The sequence below is a fragment of the Anarhichas minor genome, unplaced genomic scaffold, assembly GCF_050575085.1.
Source record: "Anarhichas minor isolate MPS153535 unplaced genomic scaffold, ASM5057508v1 ptg000012l, whole genome shotgun sequence".
Lineage (NCBI taxonomy): Eukaryota > Metazoa > Chordata > Actinopteri > Perciformes > Anarhichadidae > Anarhichas > Anarhichas minor.
This window is the reverse complement of record NW_027466458.1, coordinates 2,642,879-2,660,746: the sequence shown is the minus strand read 5'-3', so window position 1 is coordinate 2,660,746 and position 17,868 is coordinate 2,642,879. Positions and strand designations below refer to the sequence as shown.

The following is a 17,868-nucleotide window of genomic DNA, read 5'->3' as shown; positions in this document are numbered from 1 at the left end:
CGTCTGTGGCGGCTCCTCCGTCCGTCTCCTGGAGAGAGGGCGGAGGAGGTGAGAATGAGACCCCGGGACGTGTGGGGGCAAAATCCCGCTCCTTGCCATGCACGGCATATTACTTTGTGGTTTTGAAAACCAGCCACTAAAATACAAGTGCTGTTAAAATACGGCTGTTTTAATGCTATTCAACCCTGTATCCTGGATATTCCATGTGCATTCTACGTGAGGAAACATTGTTGATGAACACTCCTCCGCATTCCAAATTTGGTAACTTTCGTTTGTCGGTTGCAAAATAGCCAAGATGGCGACGGCCGTATTCCACGATGGCGAAGACAAAATCGCCGAACTCAAGGCTTCATAACGGCAGCCCACAAACCAATGGGTGGCGTCACGCTGACAGCATCCACTTCTTATGTACAGTCTATGATTTCACCTCTACTACTGGTTCCATACAGTCTAAATTTACTGTCATCAGTTGTATATCAAGAAAAAAAGCTTAAACTGCTGCTGAAACCCTTATAACCTTCACGTTTCGGCCCATATTGTGTGTACCGCGCGATATTGAAACTCCCCTTTTGATGATTGGATCAGCAAACTTTCTTTTGCCACCGTTACACATGTTGGACCCAGCGCTGCTCCTGTGACTCCTGGCTACAGATTGCACCTTAAACATTTGACTGAACCAGCATTCTCACCTCAATCATTATGTTGAGCATAATCCTGTTAATCTGTTAGCAATTACTATCCTTTCAAAGCGTAACCATCAAACCACATTCATATACAAATGTCATTTAAAGGTGTCAGGGTTGTATTCTTACATGCAGAATATTATTCCCTTCTTCAGGGGTTGTGACCTTTCTGCTCCTCCCACTATTTACCAGAAGTTTCATGTCATTTTTTTAAACTGTTTTAGTAACACTTTGCAATACGGTACTTGAAATACTGAGTAGTTGCTGGGGAACAAATAAGGAAGGAAGTCATTCAGTATTACAGCAAGAATTAGCAACATTTATAAAACGTAAATTAAAAAATAAGAGTTGATTTATTGGCGAATTGGAGGGTTAATGGTTGGGTAGTCATCCTCTACAGTTGGTATCGAAACTAAATACTCTTATAGTCTTTTACTTTTCAACCTCGCAAGTGAAAAAGTGAGCGGTGACGGTGACGAGAGTATGGAGGGAGGGGTGACCGACAAAGCGTGAGGAGATGAATTGGCCGTCCAAAGGGCATCCAATATGCCTAAAATGTCACATCGAGTTTCTCCCGTCTGCCGGGAAAGAAAAACAACGCTGAGTGATTTAGTAGCAGACAGTTGACACAAACATTAGTCAAAAGCTTCTTTTTTCACTTTTCTGACCTTGTTTTAACAGTCAGCACTTTTATTTTTGTATTCATATATTATTACTTTTTAAATCAAAATTTGTATCTACTTATTGAAATTCCAGTTAGCTGAAAATGTTTTATGTTTTATGTCTTTCACACAAAGCTTTTTTTGTTTTTGTTAAGGCGTTCCATCTGAGCTTTACATCTATTCACACTCTCCTGTGTCTGTGTTCAGGTGTGTTCTACGTGTGATGTTGGAAAGTGGCAGCGATTAATTGCTCAGTGGGGTTCGCACAAGCATTGTTTAATTATAGCCTCTGATAGTGTCAAAGTTTATGTTTGCTGAGAGACGAGAGGTTGGGCCTTCTGTATCCCCTCAGCTATTACCCACTATTAGTCACACTGTGTGTGTGTGTGTGTGTGTGTGTGTGTGTGTGTGTGCGTGTGTGGTAGCAGATGTAATTCATCTTACAGCTCCTCGGGGGTCAATAAGAATCAAAGAGCAATTCAATATTAATGTTTTGAAACGTTTTCAGTGTAAACGTTTCACATTAGACGTTGCTCCCTGCACAGCAGTTTCTCATTCTGGCACACAAAGGTGTTTTGCAACTGGGGTCCAGACTTTCTAAAAATCAATCTGGATACAATGTGGATATGCCAAAAAAAAACAGATTTGAGTTGGCCATCTGAATACGGCCATAGACTGACTTCATGTGTGAGATGTGCTGAAGAGCCAGACGTGCCGGTTCTTTTTGTAAACCAAAAGGAGGATTTTGAATTGTAATCTGAGAGCAACAGGTAACTGACAATGGTTTTGAAGGACTGCAGTTATTTGGTTTGATCTTTTTTGTCCCGGTCCGAACTTGTGCAGCTGAGTTCTGGATAAGTTTTGTCTGGAAGACCCTTGAACAGAGGATTGCAGTAATCCAACCTGCGCATAGCTAATGCATCCCTGAGTTTCTCTCGAGTCCGTTTGTGAAAGAAACCCTTTGATTATTCCAGGGTTTTTATTCTGATCACACGCTTTTAGTGATCTGGACCCCAGGTACTCACAGACCAGCTGTCTCCTGTCAAACTCAAATCAAATCAGCTTTATATTCTTTACCCTTTCATTTCCTCCGACATGTACACCTTCATGTTCGAGATATTGCTGCTTCTTCTTCTTCAGCTTTCATGAAACCGTCTGTTCTGCCCTCCTCTGTTCTGCACAGGGTATCCCCACAGCCTCCCCTCCTCCCCCTACACCTCCACGGCTGGACCTGACGGTCAGAGGTTACCTCCGTCTGGCACGCTCTCTTCTGAATACCTGAACCAGGGCGGCTCCAGCAAGGTCCTCCTCGTCATCTGCAGCACAGCAGGATCTGGCCCGCAGGCCGTCAGGTGATTTCCAAGATGTTGTGTGGCGTTATGTTTTCGAGTTGTCCGTCCATCCTCGTTTACCCGATTTCTCAGGAATGAACGTCTTCAAATTTGGCACAAACGTCCCCTTGTACTCGGGGATGAACTGAGGCGGCAACCTCCAATCAACTCGGCCAATGCTGAAGTGCCTTAAACTTCCATTCTCATTACTGGCCATCAGCGGCCTGACAGAACTTCTCACTTGATTTATATTTTTGTTTCAGTAAAACATGAGTTTATGGTCTCAATCGGTGGTTTTAAGTCTTCTTCAACACAGCATGATGTTCATTTAGTAAATGACGGTCCCATTTAAAGTAAAATACCATGAAGCTGAGTATGCTTTAGGGCGGGGCTACCTTGTGATTGACAGGTCACGACCATGGAGTTGTCCGTGTGTTCGTCTTAGAACTTAAAACCTTTCACAGTGTGTTTTCAATTCATGAAAGTTAAATGTAGGGATGGATATCGTCCTATTGATTCTGCTTATCGGTTCGGTTCCTAATCGATACTCTTATTGGTTATTTTTGATTATTCTATGAGGAAAAAAGACAATTGATTAACAAAAGAATCGACATTGCTAGATTAGTCTTGTATGTAAACAAATAGTTTTTCTTGAGCAGCAATACAAGAAGTTCCAAAATCTTTACAATACAGTCGCAACTAAAGAAATAGCTGAAGGATTGGCTTTCATTCATTATTCTATTCTTATCAGCAAACCCCGTACGGCATCGCTAACGTTACCTGGAGTGGACGAGGATGGACGGCTGCTCGCCAAACGGTGGAAAACATTTCTGCAGATTTATGTTCTGCCAAATGTTGTGATAAGTTGCTGGTGTTTCCTCCCTTTGCTTTTAAAGGGTTTTATTGCATTTGTGACGAGAGTTTTTAGCATCTACTGAAGTAAAATGTAGCCACACGTTGGATCTTTCTGTTCTCTCTGCCATGACACGTGTCTCATGCTGTACTGAGTCGGTGTTTGTGTGAGAGTAAAGCACAACTCCAGCCCCTTAACTTTTAAAGTACCGATAGCAGAGTCAGTTAACTTATATCTTTTTCATGAGATTGTGTTTGAGGATGTCATCTCACATTTGTGAGACAGTTTTTTATAGCTTGTTCAAGTACAGCTGTAGAGACATGGTTTCTCCTGCTCCACCGTGTCTACAGTCTTAAATAGAATACCTAAGTTATTCTCTCCCACTTTCATCATCCAATGCTGCCTCCATGTCAACATCCAACTTCTGTTTCGGCTTCGACCCGTAAGTTTATCGCACGAATGCCACAGATGGGGCTGGTTTTATTTAGCTTGTGCAGCTTGAGCTCCCATCCAGTTGATAGGATAGAAACCCGAGACCGTTTCCAGCAATGCAGCTCAAATTGAAGCACTTAACCTGTGAAAGTTAGGTTTTATCGGCTGCCATGTGTTTCCCCCCAACAAGGGTACGCAGCTTTATTAAGTTACTCGGCACCTAGAATGCATCTGATGTGCAACAGCAACACGGTTAGGGCAAAGAAACAGTGGGAGCTGCTGCGGCTGGATGGCTGCTTTATGTTTGCAGCCTAAATGTCCCACAGGCGCTGAATGGCTTTGTGAATCAGAGAAGAAATGCTCTGATCATGTCTACTTCCTCAGCAATGAAGTTGTCACTGTAGGCAAGAATTTCATTTTGCTTCGAGAGTGAATTTGTTGTGTTTGCCGTGGAGTCACCCGCTGGAGACCTTTTCACTCTGAGGTCAATTGTACTAAATGTAAGTGACTGTAATGTTTTTTTACTGAACCCATCAGGAGACGTTGTTTGCTTTGTAACACAGAGCATCATTCTAACGGGAGTGTTCATTTGACCGAGGGCAGTCTGTGTCCATCAGAGTGCCGGGTGGAGATTGTTGTAGCATTCGAACGGTAATCCTCTGATACGACGGCGCTTTTAAAATATCCCCGTCACCATTATTAGTGCTCTGAGATCGTAAGGCTGGCTCAGTTTTCCCCACAGGGATCAATAAACCTATTGTCATCCAGTTTCAGTCCTCATGTCCGACAACAGGCGTTCCTATGAAAGGCTTAATAATGTCAGAATGTGACATTTGAGGACTCATTTGTCCACATGACTCACGTGTATATGGTAGTAAACACCTGGGTCTCTCTTTGTTCTGTATCCATCCATCACCTAAATTCAACGACAGTTCTTTGTCGGTTGCACTTACACTTATAGGATCAGAAACTGGCTCTAAACATGGCCAAAAGTGTTTAGACACCCGTACTGAAAGCACAACTCCACCGCTCTTCTGCGATAACTTCCCAGCTTTCCACAAGATGTTGGTGACCTCGCTGCAAGGATTCGCTCCAGAGCACGAGACGCTTGACGGGGATCGAGGTCAGGCGAAATTAAGTTCTGTGATGACCGACTTGGAAAACTATTTTAATTTTTTTTTTTTTTTGCTCTGTGCACAGGGCCATTGTCATGTTGAAACAGGAAACATCATCGTATGTTTTAGCTCTTAGATTAACATAAACTGAAACTCATGGGTCTTGCCAAACTCTTGCAATTGTTAAACAGAGAAACAACAAGCAACAGCACCACAATCTACAGCCATGACCGTAACATTGAATCGACTCCTCTCTAAAACATTCTAATGAATTCTTCATTGAAATTAATTCATGTTTTTTTTGTTTGTGTGGATGACTTTCCGAGTTTACCAATCTTTTTCATGTTCTGTCCCTCTCCTCTCCTCTCTCAGGTTTGGGCCTCCATTCCTCATGCGCGAGGACAGGAGCGTCTCTTGGGACCAGCTGCAGCAGAGCATCCTCAGCAAGGTCTATTATCTGATGCTGAATGGATCCCAGGCTCAGGTAATGGTCCCCCCCCCCCCCCCCCCGACACACACACACAGACCCGATAGCACATCATCCACTTTATTTCTTTGCCCTCGACTCCAGTGCAGCAAATTAAAATAGCAGCGCAGAGGTTCGTTAGAAGTTTAATCAATTTTCATTACGGTTGGGTTCTGTGTTTGGATTAAATAGTTCTCATTGTCTGCGTACAAATGTCAGAGTCACATATCAAGCTAAAAAAAACTGGAAAAAAGTTTTCCTGCTTAGCATGCTGAGCGAATAATTGTTGGATTCCCTGTTGTTGAAGTTTGAGTTACCCTTTGTATGTCAGTGACGACAGTATTGTGTCGGCTCCTTATAATTAAATACCTATGTCAGTTCTCTTTTATAAATGCTTAGTCGTCACACCTGGTTAATACAATTAACCAGGTGTTAATTGTATCTCTCCTGATCTCCAGACACTACCACTACCTCGGGACATTATATTCTCATACACACACACACACACACACACACACACACACACACACACACACACACACACACACACACACAGCATGCATAGAGCATACATTTAATTATGTCACCGCCCACTCAGAATCCAATAACACAAATCCTCCTCTTTACTGCTATAAATGAAGTTCTATGTTTTTAGAATAATGAGTGGAGATAAAAGGCAGATTTTAATTACATTGTATTAATTACATTGTATTAAAATGTCTTATATTACTGCTACATTCCTGAATAAACAACACATCCCGCGAGTTTCACTCGGTTCTCACCGCGAGCGCATCTCCACTCCGTGTGTTTCCCCCTCGTAGACCGTTCAAGCGGACCAGCACACCATGAGGCCCCAAACCACCGCTCCGCTCTCAAACGCACCGGCTCACTCGCGCCGGCCCCGCCGCCGGCCCTCAAGTTGCCATGGGCAACGCCATGGTGACAGGCAATACTTGAGGTGGCCTTATCCAGAGCGAGCAGATTTTAAGCTTTATAAGACGAGGACTAAGGCGGAGGAGAAAAGAGAAATATCAGCCTGTTATTTACTGATCACTATCTCGGTTTCTAAGTTACCTCCTCGAAGCCTGTCTGGCCAGATACCAACTCATTAAACCTTCCCTCGCCTTCGCCACATATTTCTTAATCACCTTTTGGTGGAAGATTGAACGGATAATCTTTGCTGAAAAGGCCATCAATATCCAAAGGGAGCAGGGCTTCTTTTTTTGCTGATTCTGTTCTTATTTTAAAAGGAAAACAAACTGTTATTACTGTGTAATATCGGCACTTACAATAAACAACAATGCTGTTTGTATTTTCACGAAAGTGTGGCAGTACTTTGCTGCCATTACTCTCTGCTTCTTCTTTGTTTTTTTTACGAGATGTTTTGGTGCCACCCAGAGGTTTATTCAGCAAAATACAACTTTCCTGTCAGGGAATGAAAAAAAGGAAAACTTGAGACGTTACTGACTTGCATGCCAAAAGTCCGGTTCCTCTTTCCCAGAATATCAAAAACAACCGAGAGTGCTCATGCACTGGATTGTTCGCTGAGGGCCGTGTGTTGGTCTGTGCTAAATGTCAGAGCTGGTGGAAAGGTTTGAAAATGAAATGAAGGGTGAAGTTTGTTGTTATTGTGTTGGAAAACTTCAGAAGATGCTTTTGTAAAATGAAAACCTTTTAGATTTTTTTATTATAACATTTAAGATATAGTCTTTCCTCTTATCGTCTGCTGCTTTTCAGCTGATTCCTCTCGGATAAACTCTCCTAATTCAGTTTTCTACCCGAATCCTTTTCATAGGGAAACCCAATCTGCGTTTTATAGTAAAGGTCATGCAATACACCAGGCTTTTTTAGTTTTTTACTCTTTTTTGTTTTTACTCAAAAACGTACATTCTCTGATGGTAATATGTAATTTTTGTTGTTTTATAATTTAGAGATTCTAAAGGATTTAACCTTTCAAAAGAGTACATTGTTTTTTTTTGTTTTTTTCTTTCAGGCAGACCGGTTACAATTTTACAGGGTTTAAAAAGCCTCTCGGGTCTTTTACTGAATATTTAATAAATCGGAGTCCTGGAGGATTAAGTTATTGATGAGGAGTTATTGATCAACTGTGGGAGGTCAAAATTCGGTCAAAGTTCTTTCAAAATAATCTGTCTTCTGAGTTGATGTTAAAATATCCCATAAAAGTTACCTCTGTTATTGACATAGATTTTGCAACGCTCTCAAACTCTCATGGTCACTTTTGGCGTTACTAGTACGTACTGATTACATGGGATGCTTACTTTAGCTTAAATGAACAGTGTTTGCATTTAGGGGGGATCTATTGGCAGAAATGGAATATAATACAAATAAATATGTTTTCTTTCGTGCATAATCACCTGAAAATAAGACTGGTGTTTTTGTTACCTTAGAACTTAGCTTATAACTACATACGGAGCGGGTCGTCTTCTCGGAGTGCTATGTTGCCGTGTTTCTGCAGAAGCCCAGGACAGACAAACCAAACGCTGGCTCTGGATAGGAACATTGTGTCGGCCACTGTAGTTTGCCTGCACGTTTGCACATGTTTGCACACGGAGGAAGTTTCAGTCTATTGCAATCTGCAACCTCACCCCTAGATGCCGCCAAATCCTACAATCCTACATTTAAAAGCTTTGCTACTTTCAAATTAAAGATGGTGCATTTATTTTACTTCTCGATATGAAGGCTTTGCATATTCATATTCTCACTCAGAAGACCCCTGGGTTTAGTTTTGGGTCCCGAAATCACTCAAAATCCTCACTGGTGTTGACGGCTCTCATTTAATGCAGATCACGGATCATCTTCTCATTCAAAAAGTGTACCGAACTCTAATGTAATTACTCATTATAGTCCAATAGATAGATGGACCATCTGAAATGCTCGCTCAGGCCATTCAAACTTCAAAGAGAGACTATTCCTCTTTCATTTGCTGCTTTAGGCTCCTAATAACCAACTAATGTCTTTCAATTCTGCAGTCTCTGCGCACTAACGTCGGTCCGCTCAGAATGAACGCATTAGCAGCCTGATTCTGCCCCCTATAATCAGCCCTCTTGCCTTAATGAATTTTCTCTATTCCAGGAACAAGGAGGCGGCAAGACTAGTTGCGTCACCTATAGATAGAAATTAGGGCAGTTGTGTGATGTTACGTGTGGATCCTGCCAGATTCAGCATCAAATTAGAGAGTTGTTTGGTTTACACGGCACTTAGATGTTGTCCAAATGCTAAAGAAGTTATTTACAAGCGCTCTTTAACTCTAAATTTCTTATTCACGTCCATTATGTCTATTCGAAAGGTTTTAAAATACCAATTTGGCAATTGTTTCTCGTTTCTCTCCGTTCAAATGACACATGTTGACTTCTCAAGCTTTGTTTGGTTTACTTTCTGTTCTACATCGAGGCCTTCTTCATGTTGTATGTTCCTTTATAGGAACTCCTCTTCATGCTTAAATGTTGACAGAGATTAAATATATATGTACGTATATACAGAGCAAATGCTTTGTTAAGGCCATAACTCAATATTATAACATTGAATATGTAGTATGAAGTATTTATATAATATAATTCAATATGATAATGTATTGTCTTTCAATAAACATATATCTTATTATTTGAATCACTACAAATATTTGTTTGAAAAGTGATGATTGAGTGATATATATTATACACACAGTCCTGTCTATCTACATGAAATACAGCAGATTAGTGCTGAATGCAAGATAATGCTGTTATTGACAATAGGAATGCGGTTAGAACAAAGCCTTACGAGGCGCTACACAAGCAGTGAAGGGCAGACTGTTTCATCATCTTAAATAACTTCAAGTTGTGCACTTCAGAGCGACACTATGTTACAGAATGTCGGCGGTTATCTATACTGGTAGCGTTCACCTTTGTCTGTCCTCAGAGAAACCCCGTTATAATTACAGAGATGGCAGACCTGGAAAACAGTTGACCTCTTTTCCAGTCATTAAAAACACACGGAACAAAATTGACGTAGAAATGGTCATTTTATGGGCGAGTTAATCCATCAAACAAACTGAAGTAAAATATATTTCTTCATCCGTTGATAATCATTGAGTCATACCCCACTACACACCACCGTTCATCAACCTGCTGCTTGAGCAAGAAAGGACACAGATGTACCAATGTGTGTTCCTCTCCCTGCAGAATGCTGGTGTGCTGTTTAAGATCAGAGTAGTGGGAGGATCGGCCGCCTACAGCTACCTGTCCCCACAGGACAGCAGGCCACTGTACCACCCGGCGGTTGACAGGTCAGACACACACTCACACACACACACACACACACAAATCTATGTATATATACCTACATAGACTCATACCTAACCAACATGTAAATACTGTACACACTCTTTGTGGGGCCATAAACCAACCAAAAGCTATTTCAGTGGCCATGCCACAGTGATGGATCGCTGGTAGTGAAAGCACAGTCATATAATGCAGTAAACACACGGACAAATAACCCTATCAGCGTATTAAAGGCAGGGTCGGTAATCTTGAGAAACTAGCAACAGCATGTTTGAGTTGAACGTAAAAACCCAGCCCAACTCTTCTCCAATGAAAGTAGCTAGCAGCACTTAGCTCCAAAAGTCGCTAACTCTAGCGAGAAAGTCCCCAAGCCGGTGACACTGGCAGCTCCTCCCTTCAGGCCTCCCTCCAAACCAACTCCCCCAAAATGATCCTCATGAACGTAAACAAAGAGCATGTCTTTTGTTAATACTCGCCGTTGTTCGCCAGCAGCCTTTGGAAGACTCTGGTGACAAATGAAATGATTTGACGGACTTATTACAGTCCTGTGACAGTCGCACTTTATTTGTCAGAACATTTGATTCATTAACTGCTGTCAGGATGTAATGGGAGTTTCCACAAAAGTATCTAAAGAAATGTGGTAAAGATGATTACCAACCCTGCCTACTGTCATGGAGATGACTGCATGTTCAGAACACACGGCGGACAGGTTTTCTGGTGCATTAGACAAAAAGCTGCAGTTTCTTTCAGAAGCAAATGGACCTTAAGAGGATTACAAGGGACTGAGTATAATGATTGGTGCCTTTATTTCCTATGTGATAAAGAGCAGCTGAGGGGCTTGGTATGAATGGCTGCTGCTGTTCTACTGAGCTGCACTGAAGGTCAGATCTCCATATGTTTGTTGGTATTGTACCGCCCGTGCAAAACTCAAGTGCATCCACTGTTGTCGGTACAGGAGGTGGTACTTCAGCGCTCCGTGTTGCGCTGTGGAGTTCTTTTACCTCTCTGGAATGTTTCGTTAGACATTTAGTACACTTTTTTTTTTGCATTAAACAAGTTCACAGAAAGCAATAATAAGAAAACAACATGAGTTCTACTTCAAAGATGGAGTGAAACTACTCACAGTGAGAATCATTCAATATTCGCCCAGGCTGTAAATCTCCATCCAGAATACAGATGCTTTGCAAAAATCAAATCAAAAGGATTAGAATTTTGACACGGCGAAACATTTGCCACCTGCGATTCGTCATGTTCCTGGAACAAAAGAAAAAAAATATCCCTGAGTGTTCGGCGAATGTTAAATCTATCTTGGCCCTCTGTCAGCGCTGTTTGGTTGTTAAATAGCGACGCTGTTTTATCCTTCCTCCTGAGATCAAAGCAGTGAATACGATACAGTCGTGACAACTTCCACTATACAATGGCGGAGGCGGAACACGTGTACTTTCGGGTAAATCTTCACTTCGATGAATGATGAAGCGAAACACTCGATGAGCCCCAGTTGTGCTTGACCTGAATACATAGGTTTATTACAACACACATCTGATACCAGAGAAGATCCTGGTGCGGCTCGTATGCATGGACACAGTCGTACCAAAAACTAAAAGTAACGTACATACAGAATCACGCATAATCCCAACGGGGTCTGGAACATCGACAAGGTTCTCGTCTTATCTAAACCTCCAGACACCTGGAGCCTCCGAGTTTACAAGCAGGAACTTTCTGCTTGATTTCTTCCCAATTTGTTTCAAAAAATTAAATTAAATTTGCTTGGTGCAGCTGCTGAAGCTGACGTGCTTGCTAGCTTGTTTTGTTTACATCTATCTTTACACCAGGTGTGTGTGTTTGCATTATTCTATAATCAATTTGGCATAATTAGTTTATGTGCTGTTCCATTGTACTTTTTTTCATTTCCAAATTGTCTGGAGCTCAGCAGATGTTCATAAGATGTGTATTTAAAGTTTGTCTCTTGCTGTGCTGTAGAGCTCTGAAGTTCTGTGGCCCCGGGGGACCTCCTCACGTGAAGGTTGTCATTGAGTGGGAGAACAAGACTAAAGAATGGTAAGCAGTGTGCACAATCATTTTAACTTCTGACGGAGTGTGATAAGATGTAAACAAACACGTAGGCAGAGCGCAGGACCGTCACGCCGATCCAAACTCAACTCTGCAGCTGACTGAGAAGGATAAACTGTGCGTGTGCTCCAGTCTCTTCGGCAGCATCCAGGAGGAGGTGGTGAAGGACGCGGAGAGTGTGAGGAGCCAGCAGCAGCAGCACCTGCAGCAGCATAGCTGTACGCTGGACGAGTGCTTTCAGCTGTATACCAAAGAAGAACAGGTGAGACTGAGGACAGCACAGCTCTCGAGGAAAAAAAACTAAAGTTGTTATTCACACATGGTATGCAGCGGCGCTTCATTAAAAACAAACAAATCAGCCATTAATGCAGCAGTAAAGCTGTAACTGAATGCTGCATTCAAAGTGGAACTTCCACCAATATTTCACATTAAACTCTGTTTACAGGTCTAGGACAGTACCTCTGATTATGTGCATAAAGCTTTTTTCGTTGCTCCAGAGAGAGCTCTGTAGAATCTGATAAATTGCGTTAAGTGGTGTCACCTGAGTCAATGTCAGTTGGGGCTGAAAAGTAGAAGTTTGAAATTGAAAAGATTGTTGTGGCGTTCGAAAAGAAGCGAGATTACCGGAAATGCTCGAGGCCACATTAGTCACTATTTGTGCACGCAAATCCCCCCCTGAAGTTGGCGGACGCATTTCATTGTTTGTCATGTATGCACAAGGTTTTAACAAGAAAAGAATTGTGTGAAATAAAAAAAGGTTTTGTCTGGTTTTGGAATCTGACAATGTAGGAGTGCAATATTAAATGTGTGTAGAAGTCTTCTCAAATAAAAGCAACGATGTCCTGATTAAAAAACTTTCATATTCAAATATACGTCATCACATTGCTCCTATTACGACCTCCAAGCAAGTGGTGACTTAAATCTTGTTAGTCATAGTTATTAGTAGCACGTCCACTTCTTGTTCTTAGCGACGGTGCCCTTTTCGGTATCTGTACACCGTCTGTGAGCTGTGTGCTTTTCTCAAGCCTTAACTCCTGCATACCTATACCGGCAGTGAATTATTCTATCAAGCCACAGCGAGGAGGATAAAGAAAAGAAATTTGGGAACAAATGGACAGAAATCCCTGCAGAGCTGCAAAGTACGGAACATTGCAGATAATAGAGTTCTTATTTATTTTCAAGTAGGTTTTCTTGCAGAAGGAATTTGTCTTGGTTTTGTGTTGCATTGCAGTGAAAAATATACAAAGAAAGAGTTCATTTATCCATCCATTTGTTCATTATCTTCCGGTTGTCCAGAGCAGCAGGCTTAGCGGTTATTCCAGTCGTCCCCGTCCACAGCAACGTTTTCCAGCTCATCCCCGGGGACCCCGAGGCGTTCTAGGGCTGTGCAATATGGCCAAAATCTTTTATCACGATATACGTCACTTCATATATTGAGAACGATATATTTCATCATATAGCGTGTTTCGAGTAAAAAGAAGAAAAAAAGAAAATGAATGAAATGAAAAGTACTGAATATTTTCAATTTTTTTTAAAGAACTTTAGTGCAAAATGAGCATCAAATTATAAAGACAAAAAAAAGTAAATATTATGTGCACATATGATAATCGCATTGAACTGAGTGGTAAAGTGTGATGTAAAAACAAAACCCCAAAAAAGTATTTACATCATGTTTACAAAGAAAGTTAAGTTAGTATGTTTTACGAAATTCTGTCTCACAATATCTCAATATATGATGTCATCACGACGCGATTCCAAGAAAAGATGATTACATTTTACCCTCCCGAGACGCCACTTGTCGCTGCATGACGGGTGTGAAGCGCTACAAATCAAAGTTGAGCCGGTCTCAACTTTTTCTAATGTTTCAATGAGCCGGTGAAGTGTCAACCAATCTTCATCAGGATTTTGTTTCATGCTTTTCTGTTCCATCTAAAAAAAAAAAAAAAATGCCGTTAGCCAGTTCCCGGTGCTATTTAATGACGTTAACGGGGGCTTGAGCCACACTTTAATAACGTAGCTGGCCTCGTCGTGTGAAAAAGGCAACAAGAAGCCGCAGAAGACCATTAAGAGCATGCGATCCCGCTGCACTGACATCATCAGTTACTGTTGACGTTAACTTAAAGAGAGCCCTGATTACCCTCTTTCCTTGAGTCTCTCCTCTAAGTGTGAGGAACTATGAGTGAGACTCAAGTGAGAGCAAACAAGGGGACAATCAAGGGAATTGGGTCATACCTTCGTACTGTCTGTCTTTTTCTTTCCCTCTGTTTCACACGCGTAATCGCATAGCAATCACATCTGTATTTGTCTATCTCTTCCCTTGTCGGAGCAAGTAGCCTATTCATTTCAGTGATTTATGGTAGCAGAGTTGCAGGAAGCGACTCCGCTGCCCACTGAAACTCGCAGCGCACCAAATCAGCACTTTGCTGCTGGCAGAAAGGACCGTCAACGCCCACGCACCAATCCAGTTTTGTGAAAGGACGCAGCAACGCGAGGCGAGGAAATTCTATTTCCTGGTCTCATGTCATGAAGCAACATTTTAAGGCGAGGGGAGCATGGAGCTTTAAAAGGGGGACAATGGGTCCATTAAGCTGCCTAATGCTAGAGGCAGGATTTTGCTATAACCGATGGCTTTAGTCATGACTGGGATGGTTATTAATTTTGATAGAATCTTTTCAGTGAAGTCGACCTCTGAGCAGTGTGAAGAGAACATAATAGGCTAGAAGCATTTCACCTGAGTCACATCCCCACTTGAGTCCTCAGTCTGCACTATAGAGCCTGTAAAACCATAACACAAGAACCCCTATTTACATGATGAAATAACCACAAACATCAATAAATGTTACATTTCTATTAAGAAATTGATTTCTTTAACCGTGTAATTGGTTCTTCGGCTGATTCCAGCTTGCCCCAGATGACGCCTGGAAGTGTCCGCACTGTAAGCAGCTTCAGCAGGGCATGGTGAAGATGAGCCTGTGGACTCTCCCTGACATACTCATCCTCCACCTCAAGCGCTTCCGACAGGTACGTGTGCCGTAAAGTGGTCTCCGGTGAAAACAGGCACTCTGGTCGAACGTGCATCGAATCATTTACCTCTGAAAAGCGGCACAAGTTGATATTTTTCAATTGACAATTGATCAACTGACTAGTGTGATGTGAAAGGACTCGCTCGTAGAGTTATCACCTGTAGTGGCCCTCAGCTCTACGGAGTCTTTTACATGCACTTTATTGTTTTTGGCTCTGTTAAACCCACTCCACAGTTCCTCACCGGCACCAAACTGGCAAATTTAGCGACTAGTTAGTGAACAGAGGAGTGAGTGTTAATTACTTGGCCAAAAAAACGACTCCAAATCAATGCCATGTGGGGTTTTTTTCCAGGTTTGCTGGATATATCTGAAAAAGCAATTGTTTGTCAACACATTTCCATTGACAACTTTACAAGTTAATGATAAGTCCATGTTGTGTTTACAAGCTTCTTCTGTTCTCCAAAAAACAAAAACGATTACAGCAGCTTCAAGAGAAGTGAAACTTTTGAAATGTTGTCCTGCACTTTCTGTATAATTGTGTTTTGTTGTGCTCTTTCCTTTCTGTGAGGAGTGAAAGTAACAACACGATCAACAGCTGACTCGATTCAATGGCTCGTATTGAAGAAAAATGGCTCTCTTAGTAACTGCGTCAAATATTCTGCAGTCAATGAGGATTCGGTCTCTGACAGTTTGAGAAGTTATAAGTGAGGCGTAAGATAAGTGCTGAGCGAGAAATGCATTAAAGACAGAAAAGTAACATGGGTATTGAGCTGGCAGGCTGTCTCCCGGGTAGATGGAAATTTGGGCTGCAAAATAAAAGGACAGCCGGTTCTCTTGCCAGCACGGTTGGAAACAAAATGGTATATTTCAATCATCGAAACATACCCTCTGGTCTGCCCTCCTTTTTTTTTTAAATGGGAACCGACACCCCCCCCCCCCGAATGTCCCTGAATACCATGCATTATTGAAGACGCGTGAGCTGGGGAAATAAGATAGGGGTCAATCCTACATATCCACCATGTCAGTTAGAGCTTTTTCTAAATGCAGCTGTACACAACAAAAGCTGAGTGAAACATTCTGCTGGTGTTCGTCTTTGGGGAGAGAGATCTCCTGCTGCGCGGGAAAAACACAATGGTACTAATCAGTAATTACCAGCAGCATGACAGCCACTGCAGCTTCCCACACACATACAATACATCCAGCTGTGCTGCTTCCTCCAGACAGGTCACCGTTTCTTTGGTGTTGCACGGTATACAGATACTAGAAAAGTATCGCAGGACCCTGGGGTTAAAAACGGCTCGATAGCCTATTTTATCAGTACCGATAATTTATAGTGAGGGTTTTTCTCTCTTATGCACGCAGCCGATACAAGCGCTCGTGTTCACAGAGCGACAAACTCTTTATTCCTCCCGCCGTGTCGACATATATACCCGGCATCACTGCTTATGAGAGGGCACTTGAATTCCCTCAGACAGACTATCTCCAGTCCCGGTTGGATATTCAAAAGTATCAAAAGTATCAACTATGGGACAATAATTCATTTTTTATGGCTTCTTTTCACACTTGCCTTGCGTTAAAAGACACAAAATAAAACGCATCAAAACCGTCTCTAATAGCTCTTTCCACTGTTCCAACAATCACCAACTCTGCTTCGGTCGAAAATCAGCCCTTCATTCACTGATGTGAAAGAAAGCGCTGTTTTGGTCTTCAGACTCCATTGGAAAAACACAGATTCAGCAACTGGATTGGCAATTTCTGGCATCAAATGCGTTGGGAAACAGATTTTGCCAGACTGCTGAGGTGAAATAACTGAAAGATTACTAGCACGTTACCCCTCTTTCTGACTGAATCAGAGGACAGGAAACGCATTGCACGCGTAGGATTGTGGGTGTTTTAGGAGCGCAGAATCCTCAGAAGGAGTAGGTCCTCCGTAGAATCGGTAGGATCCTCGTCATTGGAACAGTCCCTCGGCGGGATTCGACGAGGTAGCATCCTTGAAATTCAGCCGTTGAAGGATCCTTCCTTGACTTTGATTTTTCCCTCCCCGCTCCGTGTTTTCTGACGGAGACTCAGACGAGGTAGGCTGTACCAATGTGAGCAACGTTTGAAGCCTCCCAGTACAACCATAATCCCTCGAGGTGTAGCCTTCCCCAACGCTGTGGGCCGATTCCACACTAATTCCAAGCAGGTGTTGTAAGTAATTAGGCATTTAGACATGTCATAGTGGGGAAAGCACAGGTGTGATTCAGTCTCACGGTCCTGGTGTTGTGCATGCTGGCTCACTGCCGTGACTCACTGGGACGCTTGATGAGAGCAGAGCCATCGTTGATGTTATTAGCAACACCTGTGCTTTTCCTACTGCGACAAGTTAAACATGACTGCTGTGTAAAAGGTTTTTACTTATAAACCACTCTGCCATTGATAAGCACCGACAATAGTAAGAGCCCTGCACCTGCAAATGCACAGTCACACACCCTCTCATTCTCTGGGTCAAGCTCCAACACGGTAGCCTTCACCGGGGACTCGTTAGTATCCACACTCATGCCTGACGTCAGGAACAGCCAGCCACACATAGTGGCCACTGTGGCTCGAGCTGCTGCCATGTGTCCCGCTTGGTTTAAGTGCCTCTCTAAACCAAATCAGTAAATATTGTCATCGCGGGAATTATTTTTGTGCTGCTGACGTTGTTGTTGACGTCCTTGTGACGAGTCCTGTTGGACAACACATGCTCCAGGGACTCATTAAAGGAAGTCTGCTCTTCTCGTTGCACATTTCTTTCTTTTGTCTGAATGATGTTTGAAAATGTGTGAGGTGTGTGTGTGTGTGAGAGACCATTTAATCCCTAATTGGTTCTCAATTAATTAGTACAGTGTACCTCGTTGAGGCCATATTTGTCTTTGTATTTATGGTCCGTGTGCTTCAAGTCTTATTCGCATTTTGCTTCAGGAAATGTTGT

The 17,868-nt window shown here is 42.4% G+C and overlaps 1 protein-coding gene across 1 annotated transcript in view; it reads left to right on the top strand.

Moving 5' to 3' along the window:
• Positions 1-17,868, top strand: part of usp43a (ubiquitin specific peptidase 43a) — a 92,965-nt gene that overhangs the window by 59,345 nt on the left and 15,752 nt on the right. Inside the window, exons 7-12 of the mRNA XM_076090257.1 lie at positions 2,529-2,697; positions 5,449-5,560; positions 9,721-9,824; positions 11,800-11,877; positions 12,022-12,151; positions 14,791-14,910. Of these exons, the coding sequence (XP_075946372.1) occupies positions 2,529-2,697; positions 5,449-5,560; positions 9,721-9,824; positions 11,800-11,877; positions 12,022-12,151; positions 14,791-14,910 (713 nt within the window). The remainder of the gene's footprint in view (positions 1-2,528; positions 2,698-5,448; positions 5,561-9,720; positions 9,825-11,799; positions 11,878-12,021; positions 12,152-14,790; positions 14,911-17,868) is intronic.